Source organism: Pholcus phalangioides, unplaced genomic scaffold, assembly GCF_987345545.1.
Source record: "Pholcus phalangioides strain wild (caught in Gottingen) unplaced genomic scaffold, Ppha-v1.0 ptg000018l_1, whole genome shotgun sequence".
In the NCBI taxonomy this organism is placed as follows: Eukaryota; Metazoa; Arthropoda; class Arachnida; order Araneae; family Pholcidae; genus Pholcus; species Pholcus phalangioides.
The window spans coordinates 150,847-165,433 of NW_028301611.1; the positions used below are offsets into that span (position 1 = coordinate 150,847).

At 35.4% G+C, this 14,587-nt stretch overlaps 2 protein-coding genes across 3 annotated transcripts in view; one reads left to right on the forward strand and one right to left on the reverse strand.

Annotated features, from left to right (window-relative positions):
• The window catches only part of LOC149071475 (tetratricopeptide repeat protein 37), a 65,018-nt gene extending 64,732 nt beyond the window's left edge, over positions 1-286 (reverse strand). The window contains exon 1 of the mRNA XM_089247649.1: positions 225-286. The gene's annotated coding sequence lies outside the window, so the exon portion shown is untranslated. The remainder of the gene's footprint in view (positions 1-224) is intronic.
• Positions 287-698: 412 nt separating this feature from the next.
• Positions 699-13,565, forward strand: LOC149071476 (lipid storage droplets surface-binding protein 2-like). Of its 2 annotated transcripts, none has more exons than XM_089247674.1 (6): positions 699-807; positions 3,057-3,309; positions 5,185-5,267; positions 5,652-5,741; positions 7,708-7,855; positions 11,319-13,565. In XM_089247674.1, exons 2-6 carry the CDS (start codon positions 3,060-3,062, stop codon positions 11,501-11,503), a joined length of 756 nt encoding a protein of 251 aa, XP_089103800.1. In that variant the 5' UTR covers positions 699-807; positions 3,057-3,059; the 3' UTR covers positions 11,504-13,565. The 2 variants fall into 2 exon arrangements, with proteins under 2 accessions (XP_089103800.1, XP_089103802.1); XM_089247676.1 differs by having other exon boundaries at positions 707-745; positions 11,319-12,486.
• The last annotated feature ends 1,022 nt before the right edge of the window (positions 13,566-14,587 follow it).

Below are 14,587 nucleotides of genomic sequence, written 5' to 3' on the forward strand. Positions count from 1 at the left end.
GAGACCTAAACAGCCCTCTGCAGTGAACTTATAAGTGTAAAAGAATAAGATTTATCTTGAGCTGGAGTATTGCCAGCTCTACTTTTGTAGGGGGACACTAACTACTAAAAAAAACTATAAGCTCCAAAAAAAAAATTATGGACATAAAAAGGAAAGATATTACTTTATTAATTCTTTTTTTTTTTCGAACTCAATATCGAATCAAAAAAAGTTTCACTACTCACATTCAAAAACAGTATGTCATCAAAATCTCATTAAGTAAACAAATATAGCCTAATCGAATCGCCCATGACTTCATATTCTGATGAGAATTCTATTATTTTTTTATTAATCATTTATTTTACTTTTTTATATCATTTTCAGGATTTCCATGGTAATTTTATGAAACAAGACTCAATGATTAATTTTTTAAAATCATAATATTGAATAGTATTGCTATGACAATATTTAAAAAAAAAACGACGGGACGTTCCATTGACACGCAACTCATGTTGAAATGATAAATTCACTATTTGAATATTTTAAGGTTAGCTTGATAAAATTAAAATTTACACTTAAATGATTGGATGAATGGAATATTATTATAAAATGGTAAATCTGTCCCGTAAAGTGTGCGTTTTATGGTCACGGTATGTATAATCGATCAGAAATCGATAGTTAAGGTCGTATATCAGCTGATCTTAGTCTTTCCCCCTTCCTCCACCACCAGCTGTTGACAAACAGGAAACTTTTTCTCACGGAAGTGGTACTCATCTATATGATGCTAAATTGATATCTCTGGCATTAGCTTATTTACAATTAACTGATGTAATAAATTATTTTAATTAATATACTATAATCTATCTGTGATAATTGCGCTTACAATTGATAATTAATTAATTTTCAATCAATTTCTTGAAATGTATGAATTATCATGCTTTTCTTTATGTTAGATCTATTCGAGTGCTTCAAGGTTATTCTAACCCCAATTTAAAAAAAACCACATTAAAATAGTATTTTCATATTAATTTAAGTTAATTTTGTTTTGAACTTCATGAATTGTTGATGAATCCATTTTTTCCTTTGAATAATATCCATTATTTGTGAAAAGCTGGTGCATCTTTTTATGTTCATGATTAAGTGTAAAGATAATGGCAATGAGAAGATTCAAGTGATACTTTTAAAAGCATGAGTATTTATTTATACACACGGACAAGTTACACGTGGCATCCATTTTCTATCACGACACACAACTGCAAGAAGGAAAATGTTTGAATCTCTGACGATCCATAGCCAGATTAAAATCTTTGTCAAGGCGAAAAATGCTACAACGCAAAATGTGACATCGCAGAGCATTATCTATGATCGGCAAGTTTCTATCTATGTATTACAAGTTATTATGGGGTGCTTTCTTTGAAAATAGATGAGGTCTCATCAATTCAGGAAATTTCCACAAAATGTCAGTTACAGCACTATTTCTCGAGATTGTTTTTATTGTCGGTGAAGGTCCATTGTAATTAAAACCTTTAAAAGTGAGCGGATCAGTTGTGTTTGTTCTTGATATTGATAATAAGTTCATAGTGAACAAGGAAATCATATCTGATAATTTGTTCCTTAACGTCAGCAAGGGTGAGAAGTGGCATTTGAAATTTCACCATAGTTTCAGATCAAACTGCACTTGTTTCAAACCATAGGTAGATATATGGGATCTCTATTTGCACTGAAAAACTCAAAAGTTGTCGGATTGCTGTTGCCTTTATCAGTTAAGAATGTTAAGATTGATATATCAGCCCCAGAGTGCATTAAAACCTTCATGCTGCTTTTTTTCCCATAGTGAACAAATGGCTATGATGAAGAGAGTTATCGCCACCACCACATGCCGTTACTGTGGGGGGGGGGATTGGTGTGTTTCCCTTGGTATTCTGAGAGTTGTAAGCACAGGGGGACCTGCATCTGAAAGCTTTATCTCCAAACCTGCTATTATAATAACATATCAATGTTCTCACCAGAGTCTCGATAACATGAGAGATTCCTTCCTAGAACCAGAATATTGTTGGTTGCAACTGGTGTTTTGATACCAGTTTCAGCTATTTCTCAGATACCTGCCCGACTCCATTAGTCAGTTCCAAGATTTGCAGTTTAAGCTCTCTTATCTCAGCAAGACGAGGCTTCTGCCACATGCCCATAATTGGGTTTGGTGAGCTACATTATCAGTTAACTCGGCTAGTTTGTTCAGTTCCTCGTGGCTGTCTGTCAGCACCATTTGATACTGTTTGGTAGTTGTTGAAGTCACAAATTTAGGAAAGTCTCTTCACTAATTCACCCTGTCGAAAGCTCACTCATTTTCTGCAGCAACAGACTAGGCTTCTGATTACCTAGGGACAGATCTTCTAACAATATCTTAACCTCTTTCACAGCTGAATGTTCATACACACTGAGAAGTCTCTCCTTGAGTTTTGAGAACGGATCCAATGCGGGAGGATCGAAAATATTGTCACTTACTGTTGACAAGATCCCCACATCTAGGCAGTTATAATGCATTGCTTTAGCTGTGATGTGGTTGATCTTGAAAACAGTAGCAAGCTGGAGGAAGAAAAGATTTATATTTTCCTTCGAGAAAGTATGCAGTTTCACATGGGCAGCTTGAACTTGAGAATATCTCTCGTCCTGCTCCGTCATCGGTTCGAATCACGTACCGGGTCTTCAGTAATGGTGACGACAGTGAGGAGATGCAAATTATACTTTTAAAAACACAAACATTTATTTACACACACTGCGAAGAAAAAACAGGATTATACTATAGCTGTTCCTTATCCTTATATACTGCAATTGAATTTCAATAAACCAAGTAATTGACTTAAATAAGGCTTCAAAAATATTTCTTGATGCTCTTGCATTTTAAAAACACTGTTTTTCGGCTTGTGGCGAATGCACGGATGTAATTAGATTTTATTCTGGAAATGTGTGTCACAGATACACCGATATTGTGTCCCCTGGTGAAAATAATGTTCTTTAAATAAAGCGATACAGTGCTTCCATATTTTATGGTATGCAAATAAAATTTGACTACATTTCAGGAAATGTATCGCAGGCAAATGAGAATGTCTCAGAGTCATGTACCTGAGCCCACAGCTCCAATGAACAGCAAGTTCATTCAGCATCTTGCCCAAATTCCAGCTGTCTTTCTAGCATGGAATATTGCCACAGGGACCTATCAAGTGCTGAAAACATCGAACAAGTTTCTCAACAGTTCCCTGTCTACTGTTGAAAAAGCTGCTGCTTGTGTTTCGAGAACAGCCGAACCTCTCGTGCAGAAACTTGAGCCTCAAAGTAAGTATTGTACATGCTATTAAATATGCTGAAATTATGACTTTTTTTGTTATACAGCTGGCCTTTGTTATTCACAGATTTCAGAGTCACTCTTTTTGTATTCATGTTCTCCTTCCCAGTTTTCTGGAAAACACTGTTGTAGTGCTAATTCTCGTATGGAAACAAAATATAAATTATACACGTTAAATAAATGTTTTAAGAACCCCTCCTGAAGTTTTTTGTAAGTCCTCCGTATGCCTTTTAACTCCACACCTAGCATCCAGCGGTTTGTCAGATGCAAAGATTTATGGCTTGTTACACACACATTGCTCACACAGTAAGCAATCGTGAAGCTTAAGTATTTCATTTTGTTCATTCATCAATTCATTTTGTTTTTCATTTGACATTTCCTTTGCATTTGCATATCTTCAATTGCTTAGGCAATCAAAGAAGATGCAAATGCAAAGAAAACGTCTCAAAGTCATGGATGAATTTCACAGATGCCATTAGTGTCATTGCTAGAAGTGTGGAAGCTATGAAGATAGAAACAGTCATCTTGTGTTGGAAGAACTTTTGGCCACAATGTGTGCACCTGAAGTCTCATCCATTTCTACGGAGTCCGCCGAAAAGGTTATGGAAGATATTGTCACATTAGCAAAGCAAGTGGATGGAATAGGGTTCAATGATGTGGACATGGAAGAAATTGTAAAACAATTTAATAGCAATTCAGAAATCGACAGGGGAGGGATGAATGGAGCTGACTGCTCCTGAAACTAAAGAAATACTGCATGGTGATCAAGAAATGGAAGACAGGTTAATTAAGTTAACTTGTCTTCTCTTACAAGTTAAGAGTAACATAGCGCGAAGGCTTTGTAAGTGTAGCTCAGTGATGGATTGTTTCCATGACATACATTGGTCAATTTTTCACATGTACAAAAATTGCCAGAGAAAGCCTTGATACCATACTTTTTCCTTTCTTTCAAACTGAACGCAGCACAGGGTCTATCGACTCCAGCCTTGCCCATGAAAAGGGACAAGATCATTTGTGTCGAAGTTACCATACTCTAACAAATTAACAGAAATCAAAAAGAAATTTCTAAAGAATATGCACTGAACTTCTTCTGCCACACACAGCAGATATAAACTGTGGCGTATTTATGGAGACTTAGCAGGCTTGCCCAGGGTAGCAAATTCAGAGGGGCGGCAAATTTGAGATATGAGCAGCCAAGAAAATTAGTAGAATGGGAGAAGGGTGGAAAAAATTTGTACAACCATAAATAAATCAACCTCTCTGGAGACAGCAAGGGACTAGGTCAGTGAGTGAGCAAAAGAGTGATATAGAGTGTGAGCAAGCACGTCAATGACAAAAAAAAAAGAAAGACCTAGAGCATGTATAAATGATCAAATAAGTGACCTATAAAGCAAGGAACCATGTCAGTAAGTGACCAAAACAGTGTGCAAGATGAGTGACCAAAGCAATGTGCAAGCATGTGAATGGCTAAACAGTGACTTAGAGAGCGTGTGCGCATTGGAGTGATCAAAACAGTGACAGAGAGAGTGTGCACATTGGAGTAATCAAAACAGTGACTTAGAAACAAGCGTAACTTGTGGGTGGGGTCAAGCGGACTATAGAACAGGGTTGTAAATTTGTGAAAAGAGTAGTCAAGAAAATTAGACTTGAATGGAAGAAGGGCGGCAAAATTTATGTAGCCCATAGTCAGCAAAACCTTAAATGTGCCCGTGGATAAAATAGGATGTCTGAAAAAACAAAAAAGTTTATGGTTTGTGTTATTCACGGATTTCCCATATTCTCGGTTACCCCTGTGAATACAGAGGGACGACTGTATAAATTTTTTTTCAATAGAAAATAAAATTTCTTCATATTATTCTTTTCAGTAAAAGCCGTAGATGATATCGCATTGAGAGGGTTAGAAAAGTTGGAGAAGACTATCCCCATTGTCACAAGAACTCCTGGAAATGTATGAACTTTATATTAATTTTCTCTTCTCTTATGCAAATTCGTTGATCTACGGCAGTGGTTCTCAACCTTTTTTGACTTGCAGAGCCCTTTCTGGTCTATAATGTCTGTAGCGGAGAGCCCTATAGGCATGTTTTTTATTTATTCATCAAACTTACTGATTTACTCTTATTATTCAAAAACATCCATAATTTTTTTTTTTTTTTAATTTACAGTTTTTTATATTTTCCTCGAGCGGCCATGGAGCCCCTGGAAAGTTCACACGGAGCACCAGTTGAGAACCGCTGATCTACGGTCATCATTGATTCTTGAACATTATGCAACTACCTTCTTGAATGAACACATCATTTTTATTGTAATTAGTGTATTTTTTTATAATTTACAGATAATAAATTATACCAAGAACAAATATAATGAAATGGTGCAGAACGGATTACAGAAATATGAAGATGTAAAAATGAGCACCATGTCCACGGTAAGTTCAGTCCAAAGTCTTTTTTTTAATTTACATGATTTCTGAAAATTCAAAATTTAAATGATAATTCATGAGACAATGAACTTAAACTGCAGGTGAAACAGTGAGGTTGCTCACTGCAACCTCTTGCAGGAGATGCGCTAATACTTAATCACCAGACAAAAGACAAATACATAAAAAGGAATTCAACCAACCTAATATCAGTGCTTATACAACACATGTCCTTTTCCCTTGTTAAATAGTCATCGTAACAATCGTAACAATTATTGATCGTAACGCTTATTGTATGTATAACACATTTCCATGTAAAAACACATTTCAAATATTTATTATAACATTTTCTTTTCACTATAACATACACGATGACTCACCACAGGGTTTTCACCGGCGATCCGATAAGCCCTCTCATGTTACCGGGTGTCACAGCAGTTCAGCACGAGACAGTTCAGCAGCTCAATAATTGTGCATGAGACAATTCAACGACGTCATCAGAAAAATTTATCATAGTGTCATAAAAATTAGTTACGCTTGCAGCTGAAAATTATGTGCTATTTCTCGCAGAAATGCATCTGTTGTTTGATTCTTGTAATTTTGAACTATTTCAAAAATTCTTTTTTCAGTATCCACAGCTTAGAATTTTCTTGAGCGAAGTTCACAACACTAATTTAATTAAATAAAACTCTAAAAAAAGCATAAATGCCGCGAGAAATGGAAAAGCATCCTCTTTGGTTGCATTGAGGAAATGCTTGCTTCATAAACAGATAGGGACGCACATTAGCAATCTGTCAAAATTTGCCATGAGGACATACACTAGTGGTAAAACTTTCCTGCATTTCACTGTATGAATGGTATACAGCTGCTGAAATAATAGCACAGATTTAAAATTTCCATTAGAAAACCAGTGTTTGCTATCGTTCAGAACATTCAATTTCTGATAGCTCTGAACTGTCCACGCTGAATTGTCACAGCACTAAATTAAATTGTCTCACTTTGAATTGCCTTCGAATTCATATCCCGGATGGAAATTCATTCTAGTCCGGGAAATAAAAATAATAGTCTAAAAATTTGTTCCATCTTCCAAATTTAGATTGTAATTGTAAAAAATCCCTATGTTTGAGGGGAAATAATTATTCCCAAAGAATTTACAAAGAAAAAAGGCAGTTTCCTTCATCGACTAAGATTCTGTAAACAGGGTTACACCAAATTTTATTATTTCCGATTTCACCAAGTTTTTTTGCCCCTTGGTGACACAGAATTTTTTTTCTCGCCAAATGTCTTCAACATCAAGCAAAATCAAGGTCACTGCCAAAAAAGAAATAGTGTAACATTCAAATATTAACATTTCACAAAGGAACAGAAATTCAAAAATTTAACTCCACAACAATTGATAGAACATCACGAGCCGGAATTCTGGGACCATAGAAGAAAGTATTGGCCACAGGATTCCCCGACTAATTTACATTTGGATTTTGTATACCTATTCCAGTAAACTCAATGCCATCTGAAGTTCTTAAAGCAATCACTGTTCAAAAATTAAGAACTTTACATGAAAATTTGGAGTAAAACTGCCAAATTTGACACAACTCCTCTAACAGAATTTTAGCCCTTTGGCAGCTAGTGTCAATTTGGCCTTTCAACATGCAAAATTGGCAAGATGACTTGCATATGCTTTGACCACATGTCCGTTTCGGGTCCTATTTGATTTTTTTCCCCATGAAAGATTTGATCAGAAAGTAGTGATAATGACGGGTAAATTTAACTAACTGGTTGACGATTTGGCACTACTCTGTGATTTCTTACATGATGTTGCATTTTCGTAAAGGGAAAAATCCCTGTACACTATTTCCAAAAATCCCTTTTATATTAATTTTTGTACAGAATTTAGATCTGTGCAAAAACTTTCTTAATTCTCATTCTACAAAGTCAGCACGTCTTTTTTTTATATTTAAATCTTTTTTCCTTATAGGCCAGAGGTATCAGTGATGCAAGCGCTGTGCAGTCAAATGAATTTCTCAGCTCTCCGTATGGCGAAATATTTCTAATAGCGCTGAACAACATATTTGATTCTTATGAGATGTATCTGGACAGAATTTTGCCTCCTTTCGGAGATGAAGGTTAGTTAATTCTTTATTCAGTCTTTTTTTTTTTACATTATGATCCTTAAAACTTTTATAAATATAATTCCATAGCCATTGTTTGTACTGTGATGAAAAGATTCCAGGCTATGTGCTCAATATTCAAATTCAATGTTTTGCTCACATGAGTGACAAGCATATATAGTAAATGGCGTTGAAGGGATCCAAAGTCAATGATGGAACCGGTATTTATGAAGTTTTCTGGCTGGGCTTGCACTGCTTAATTACCCTTTATTATCCTGTATATAATCCTCATATGCAAGCTTTGAGAAAAATATGGTATAGTCCCAGTTGCGCATTTACGGTTTTGCTGCCTTTCTTCCATTCTAGTCTAATTTTCTCAATCACTCTTTCCTCGCCCTGTGCTATAAGCCACTTAACCTGTCCACCCACTCTCTAAGTCGCTCTTTTAGTCGTTCACATGTGTGTGTGTGCTTGCCCTTTGGTCACTCAAATGCTTGCACGCTATTTTGGTTTGGTCAATCACATGTTTGCACACTGTTTTGATCACTCTGTTTGCACACTGTTTTTGTCGCTCAATGATATGGGTCCTTCTTTATACAAATTTGTATATCACTCTTTTGATCATTTACATGTGTACACATAATGACCTTGACATACAAGGTCATTATTTTAGTCATTCACATGCTTACACTCTAAATCACTTTTTTGGTCATTCACATACTTTCACACTCTCTAGCTCACTCTTTTGGTCATTCACATACTTTCACACTCTCTAGCTCACTCTTTTGGTCATTCACATACTTGCACATACTATAGGTCACTCACTGACCCAATAACTCACTCTGTAGGTCATTCTTTTGATCATTCATACAATTGCTCACCCTCCAAGTCACTCTTTTGCCCACTCCCTGCTTGCAATTTCTTTACATTACTCTTTTGGTCACTGCCTAACCTAGTCCCTTAAGACTTTAACTATTTGTCTCGGCAGCTGGTATGTCTTAAAAACATCTAGGACCCCTGAGCAAAACAATATTTTTGAGGCTCTACATGGCTAGAAATGATTCTTCGTACCAATTTACACGCTTAATCTCAAAAATTTAAACCAGATTTCATTTTTATGAGGCTTCTGGGCAATGTATCTTTAAAATGACACTGCTATGCAGAGGTAGGTTTATTTAAGATTATACAAATTTTGCTCCCTTTCTCCCATTCTACTAATTTTCTCCGCCACTCATTCCTCAAATTTACCCTGAGCTAAGCCTGTTAAGCGTCCCTGTAAATATGCCACTGTATAGTCTGCATATGCAAATTTCATATGAGAAGGGGGTTGTTGTAGAAAAAATTATGATATTTTCCCTGATATCTCCATAATTTTTTGAAAAAATTATTTTTCACAAATTAAATTTTTTTCATATTACCATATATTATATTTTTTAATCATACGATTCAGAGAAAAAAAATCTACAAATAATCATCAGCAGCAACATATAATCCCTGCTAAGAATTTCCTAATGCTTTCAACTGCATTTAATATGCACATTATACACGTAGGAGAATACTGTAAATCTTCAGTAACACTTGAACTATTTGATTGCTTACTTCATTCATAGTCCATATGAAGTGTGATTTCTGTACTACTTAGTGCTACTACTCATGCCCCCCCCCCCCAGGACATTTGGCATGTCCCCAGACCAGACTTTTCACAGGCCCTCTCTATAGTGCGTTTTTTATTGCGTGAAAAACAAAAAAAATTGTCTTTGATCTTTTCCGGGGTCCTAAGGCTGGAGCCCTGTCAGCCCCACCCTTGAGGATCCATGCTACTACTACTTAACCATACATGCACCTCGTACGCATTTCTCTACGGAATTTCTAACAAATTGGTACATGCCGGAATATGTGTTCTGTAGTACTAACGTAAGGTTACTAACCATCCTCCTTTTTGAGGAATTGGTAACCTTTGTTATGGTAATGGTTAACATGGTTATGGTTACCATGTTGTTCTTTTTGATGCCATTTCAAGCATCCTCCTACATTTCGTAAAATTTGACTTTCTGTCCTCCTTTTCAGGTTTCCGGAATTATTTTCCATTTTTTCTGGGGAATTTCTTTTCTTCTCTACTTTAAAACATAGATTTCTTCATTGATATGAGTGTTTTTTTCCCACACGCATTCATCAATAGCTGTCAGAATCCCAGAATTTTTTTTGTTTCTATTTTTTAGCAGTACTGTTTTAGAGTTGGAAAAAAATTATTGTTGTGGCCGGTTTTATCTATCGGAATAAAGGAGCCATCTATTGAGAAAATTTGGATAAGTGACGTCACCAAGGGTGTGTGCGCGTGCAGATATCTTACTTTCTCAATCTTCGTATCTGGTAACCCTACTCCTAACGTATTTATGTTGTCAGAATCATATTTGATTGTTTCATGTCCTTAGTGGTGCTGCCACCTATCTTTCATATATTGAAGTAGAGATAGTTGTGCTTGAATTTTCATGTTTTGTCTTAGTACCGTGCTGTAGGTTCAGCAGAAAGACCTTTTCAAATGGAAGGCCGTCTCGCAGTCACGCCTCAAAGTTGGAAACCTACTTCTTGGTACTGGCAACTAAACCCTATCTAATATGGATCCAGAGAAGGAATTATCACTCCCTCCAATATCAGAAAATTGATGTGTCTCATAAAATATGGGACAATACCACTAACATATACAAGAAGGCGCCTTTCCCAACACATCACCTTGGATCTGCACCTAAACATGATAGACCTTTATTCTTTCCTCTTTTCAGTTGAAACAGTACAAGTGTTTATTAATCTCAACTGCCGCTCTCTCAATATGCAAGAATAGTAGTTCTTATTTGTATTTGTGTAATTTTATTTGTATTTTATCCATAAACAAAAGCTACAAGCATAGGATATTCTGAGAAACAATTGAGATTCGAAAGTGCACATAAACATGGTTTCAATAGAAAAGGGAAAATGAACGGAGAAAGAAGAAAATGAAAGAAAATATAGAAAAAGTAATCAACAGTGCTTGATTTTCAGGATTAAGAAGCATGAGAATTGCAGTTCATCTGGGCCAGAAACAGTAGTTCAAGTGTTAACGACTGATAGCAACGAAGCAGTGCAGGCTCATTTGAACAACTTCAGAAGCACATGCTGCGTTTTCGACGTCGCAGGCTTCTTTGAGCCAGTTCTTAAACTGACAAACAGCCAAAACTTTAATTCTGGTCTGGTATATGTACTTGATTGCTGTCTCTGACAATGCTCATCACTCATGAGAGCAAAACACCAAGTTTTTTCACTTGTTCACGAAGGACAAACATCTGAAAATCTTTTCATTCTTGTACAATTCATTTTCTCATAAAAACCCAGGACTTGTCATTCCATTACATACTCTCATTTACATGTTATGATCGTCTGAGTTAATTCAGTGTTTCCATAATCCAAGTTTAAAATTTATGTGAGTTTTTTGAACCCCGTTTAGGTCCAGAGGAAGCGTTTGGCGATCGAGAAAAGCTTCCAGTGTTTGAAAGAGCAGATAACCTGACGGAACGATTCAAAGAAAGGTTCTACAAACACTCTTTGCTGCAGATTCAAAATATCAGGATACGCAGCAAGTTGACATTCAAAAAAGTTTATCAATTGAATATTCTTCAATTTCATTTTTAGATTTTTTTTAATTTTATGCAATAGAGAACTTACCTATTTTATATTCATACAGGATGATTATAATTAAGGTTCCCATACTCTGCTTATCTAAATCAGCCAAATTTTTAGGATATCTTAATGAGACCATGGGAGAAAGATTTATGAAATAAAAATTAATTCAACTTTCGACCACTAGGTGAAAAAGTGGAGCTTTTTTATAGCATTTTATATCTTCCCATGGGCCATATAGCATATACACCAAGTTTCAATGGAATACGTCCTCCAGAATGGGCACTATATAGGTCGGAGTAGTGTCAGTATACTGACAGGTGCTGCATTGATCCGAGCTGTGTATACTGAAACTACTTGGACCTATGTAGCGCCCATTCTGGTTGACGTATTCCATTGAAACTTGGTGTATATGCTATATGGACCATGGGAAGATATAAAATGTGAATTTTTTCATCTAGTGGTCGAAAGTTGAATTACTTTTATTTCATAAACATCTCTCCCATGGCCTCATTAAGGTACCCTAACAATTAGGCTGTATTCGGATAAGCAGTTTTAGAGGAAAAACTACTCAAAGTACAGGAACTTTAATTATAATCACTCTGTATACATAACCTGAACCATTCCGTTCTCATAACTAACCTAATAATGTATCTTTCAATGATATCAGGATTATTATAGCATGTAAGTTTTATGGACAGATTTGGACATTATGTCAATTTTGTGCCTTATTGTTCCTTTCTCGGATCACTTTGAGGATTTGGCTCGAAAGTGACCGATACGGAATTTGACCAGTGTGTTTTATCAAGAATCTGTGTTCTTTATATTTTTTTGTTGTAAAGATCATGTGATTCTTATAGCGTGATTGCGGCAGCTGTTTTTTTTGTCGAATGGAAGAAGAAATATTTTTTTGTTGATCTTGAGAAGCATATTTTCATACTTGTCATATTTTTATATGTACTAATAAAATACGTTATTAATAAATTTATTATAGCAACAAAAACATTTTGATTGTAGAAAATATATCTATTACTGTATTTCACATTTTACAAAATGAAAGAATTGAGAAAAAAATCAGGTGATTGTGATCATACAGGAGTAAAAAACACAAAGTTTGGAACATTCGTGGGCAAATTTGAATAACCATATATTTAAATCAAAAGTGATTTTAAAATTGTAACAATAATGTAAAGATCCACTAAGTGCAAAACATTTGGGCTAATTCATGTAGACGCTACATTGTTCAGGAGATGTTCTATTTGTGGGAAATAAAATCCAAACAAACTCTTACTGACCGTACATCATAACTAATAAAAAGCAATATTCTCTACCTTATTTCTTTAAAATTATGGTCAAACTCCAATTCAACGAATTCCCCAATTTAATTAATTTTTTTTTTGAAATTCTGGCAAAAATAGAGGTCAAACCCTAGGTTTTGATTAAGCGAAGGAAAAACCTCGATATAACAAATATTTTAACTATCCAAAAAAAATTGTCTTATTTCTCATTGCCAAAAACCACAATCTGAAGATTTGAATTCCCAGGAATTGACCTTAACCCCTTCTTTAGAGATAAACCAAAAAGGGGGGAACGGGAATCTGTTCCTTTTAGAATAAACGAGGCAATAAAAGCCATTTAAAATATACGTGAAAAGTTTCAGCAATCAGTGTAACACAAGGTCGGGGAAGGGGTTGTCTGCCCCCCCCCCCCCAAAATTGAGAAAATGCCTAAAAAAGAGGGAAATGGCTGGCGCAAAAATTGGTGTAACACCAATACCATAAACATTGTGCTGTCCACAGGTTTAGTTTCAGTAAAAAAAATGTTGCTGTCAGGATTGGCAGGTTTTTGACCGTCACATAAAAAACCTTAGTCAAATACCGCTTTTCAATATAAAAATTCCCATTGGAAATACACACATTAATTGCATGTAATGTTTAAAGTGACTATGTTAGGCAAAGAATAAATATTTAATATGATTGTAAAATAATTTTCTACTCTCTACAGAATTATTTTGGACAATATGTATTTTTTCTTATAAAATATACAATTTGAATAAAGCACTACATAAACACTGAAGGGAGAACTATGGTATGATTTGACATTCTGATTCAAGATGATTCTTGACCTTCCAATATATAGTCGGCTCTCTGTATTCGCGAGTTTTTTTCCTTTGGAAATTTTTTTTGACAACACTCAGCAATCATCGTTCACGTGTTTTGTTTACAAAATTTGAGTTGTGCTTGTTTAGGATGGCTCATTCTTCTAGTGCTACTGATAATGCTTTGAAAAGGTAAATAAAAGTGAAAACTTGACAAGAAAAATTGGATCCATTGTTTTTGTTTGGTGAAAGTAAGTCAATACCTGTGGTCCGCCATTATAACAGAAAAGCAAAAAATTTTACTCTTCTATAAGGAAAGGGCTAGTGAAACGTCTATTTCATCAGAATTTTATGCAAGTAAAGGTTGTTTCATGGGTTTAAGAAACGATTCGAATCATGCAATGTAAAAATTACTGATGATCAAGCCTCTGCTGACTAGGAGGCATCTAGAAAATTTCCAAAGATTTTGTAAAAAATTATTGAAGAGAAGGGTTATACACCTCAGCAGGTGTTTAACGCTGACGAAACTATACTATTTTGGAAGAAAATGCTGCAAAGAAGTTAAGCAAAGGAAGAAAAGCGAGCTCCTGTTTTTTTAAGGCAAGTAGAGATAGACTAACTATGTTTGTTATGCGTATGGGTCAACATACTTGATGAAGAGAAGAAACGGCAAACAGAAAAATCATGTTTTTCAGAAAACATCGCCAACAATCGCTGCACCCTCTTTCACTTTCCCTTCTACCTCTGTGTCACCCTGCTCTTTCTCGTGATGTTCAGTAAATGAGATATACAAAAAACCAATGGTTTTGGTTATTCGCGGTCACCCCTGGAACGTAACCCCCACGAATACGGGGGCCGACTGTATGTGCATTGATATAAACCATCTGCTGTACTCTTTTTACAACAGATAACTTTTTAAAAAAGTTTATTACATCATGTATGTAATGTTGATTTCTGTTATTATTCAATTATCTAGATATAATCACTGATACTTAAAA

Bases quoted from the DNA above. Each gene is read 5' to 3' on its own strand.
- LOC149071476 (XM_089247674.1), top strand. From the start codon at position 3,060: ATGTATCGCAGGCAAATGAGAATGTCTCAGAGTCATGTACCTGAGCCC. The intron at 3,310-5,184 runs GTAAGTATTGTA...TATTCTTTTCAG, and splicing joins GCAGAAACTTGAGCCTCAAA to TAAAAGCCGTAGATGATATC. The intron at 5,742-7,707 runs GTAAGTTCAGTC...TTTTCCTTATAG, and splicing joins AAATGAGCACCATGTCCACG to GCCAGAGGTATCAGTGATGC.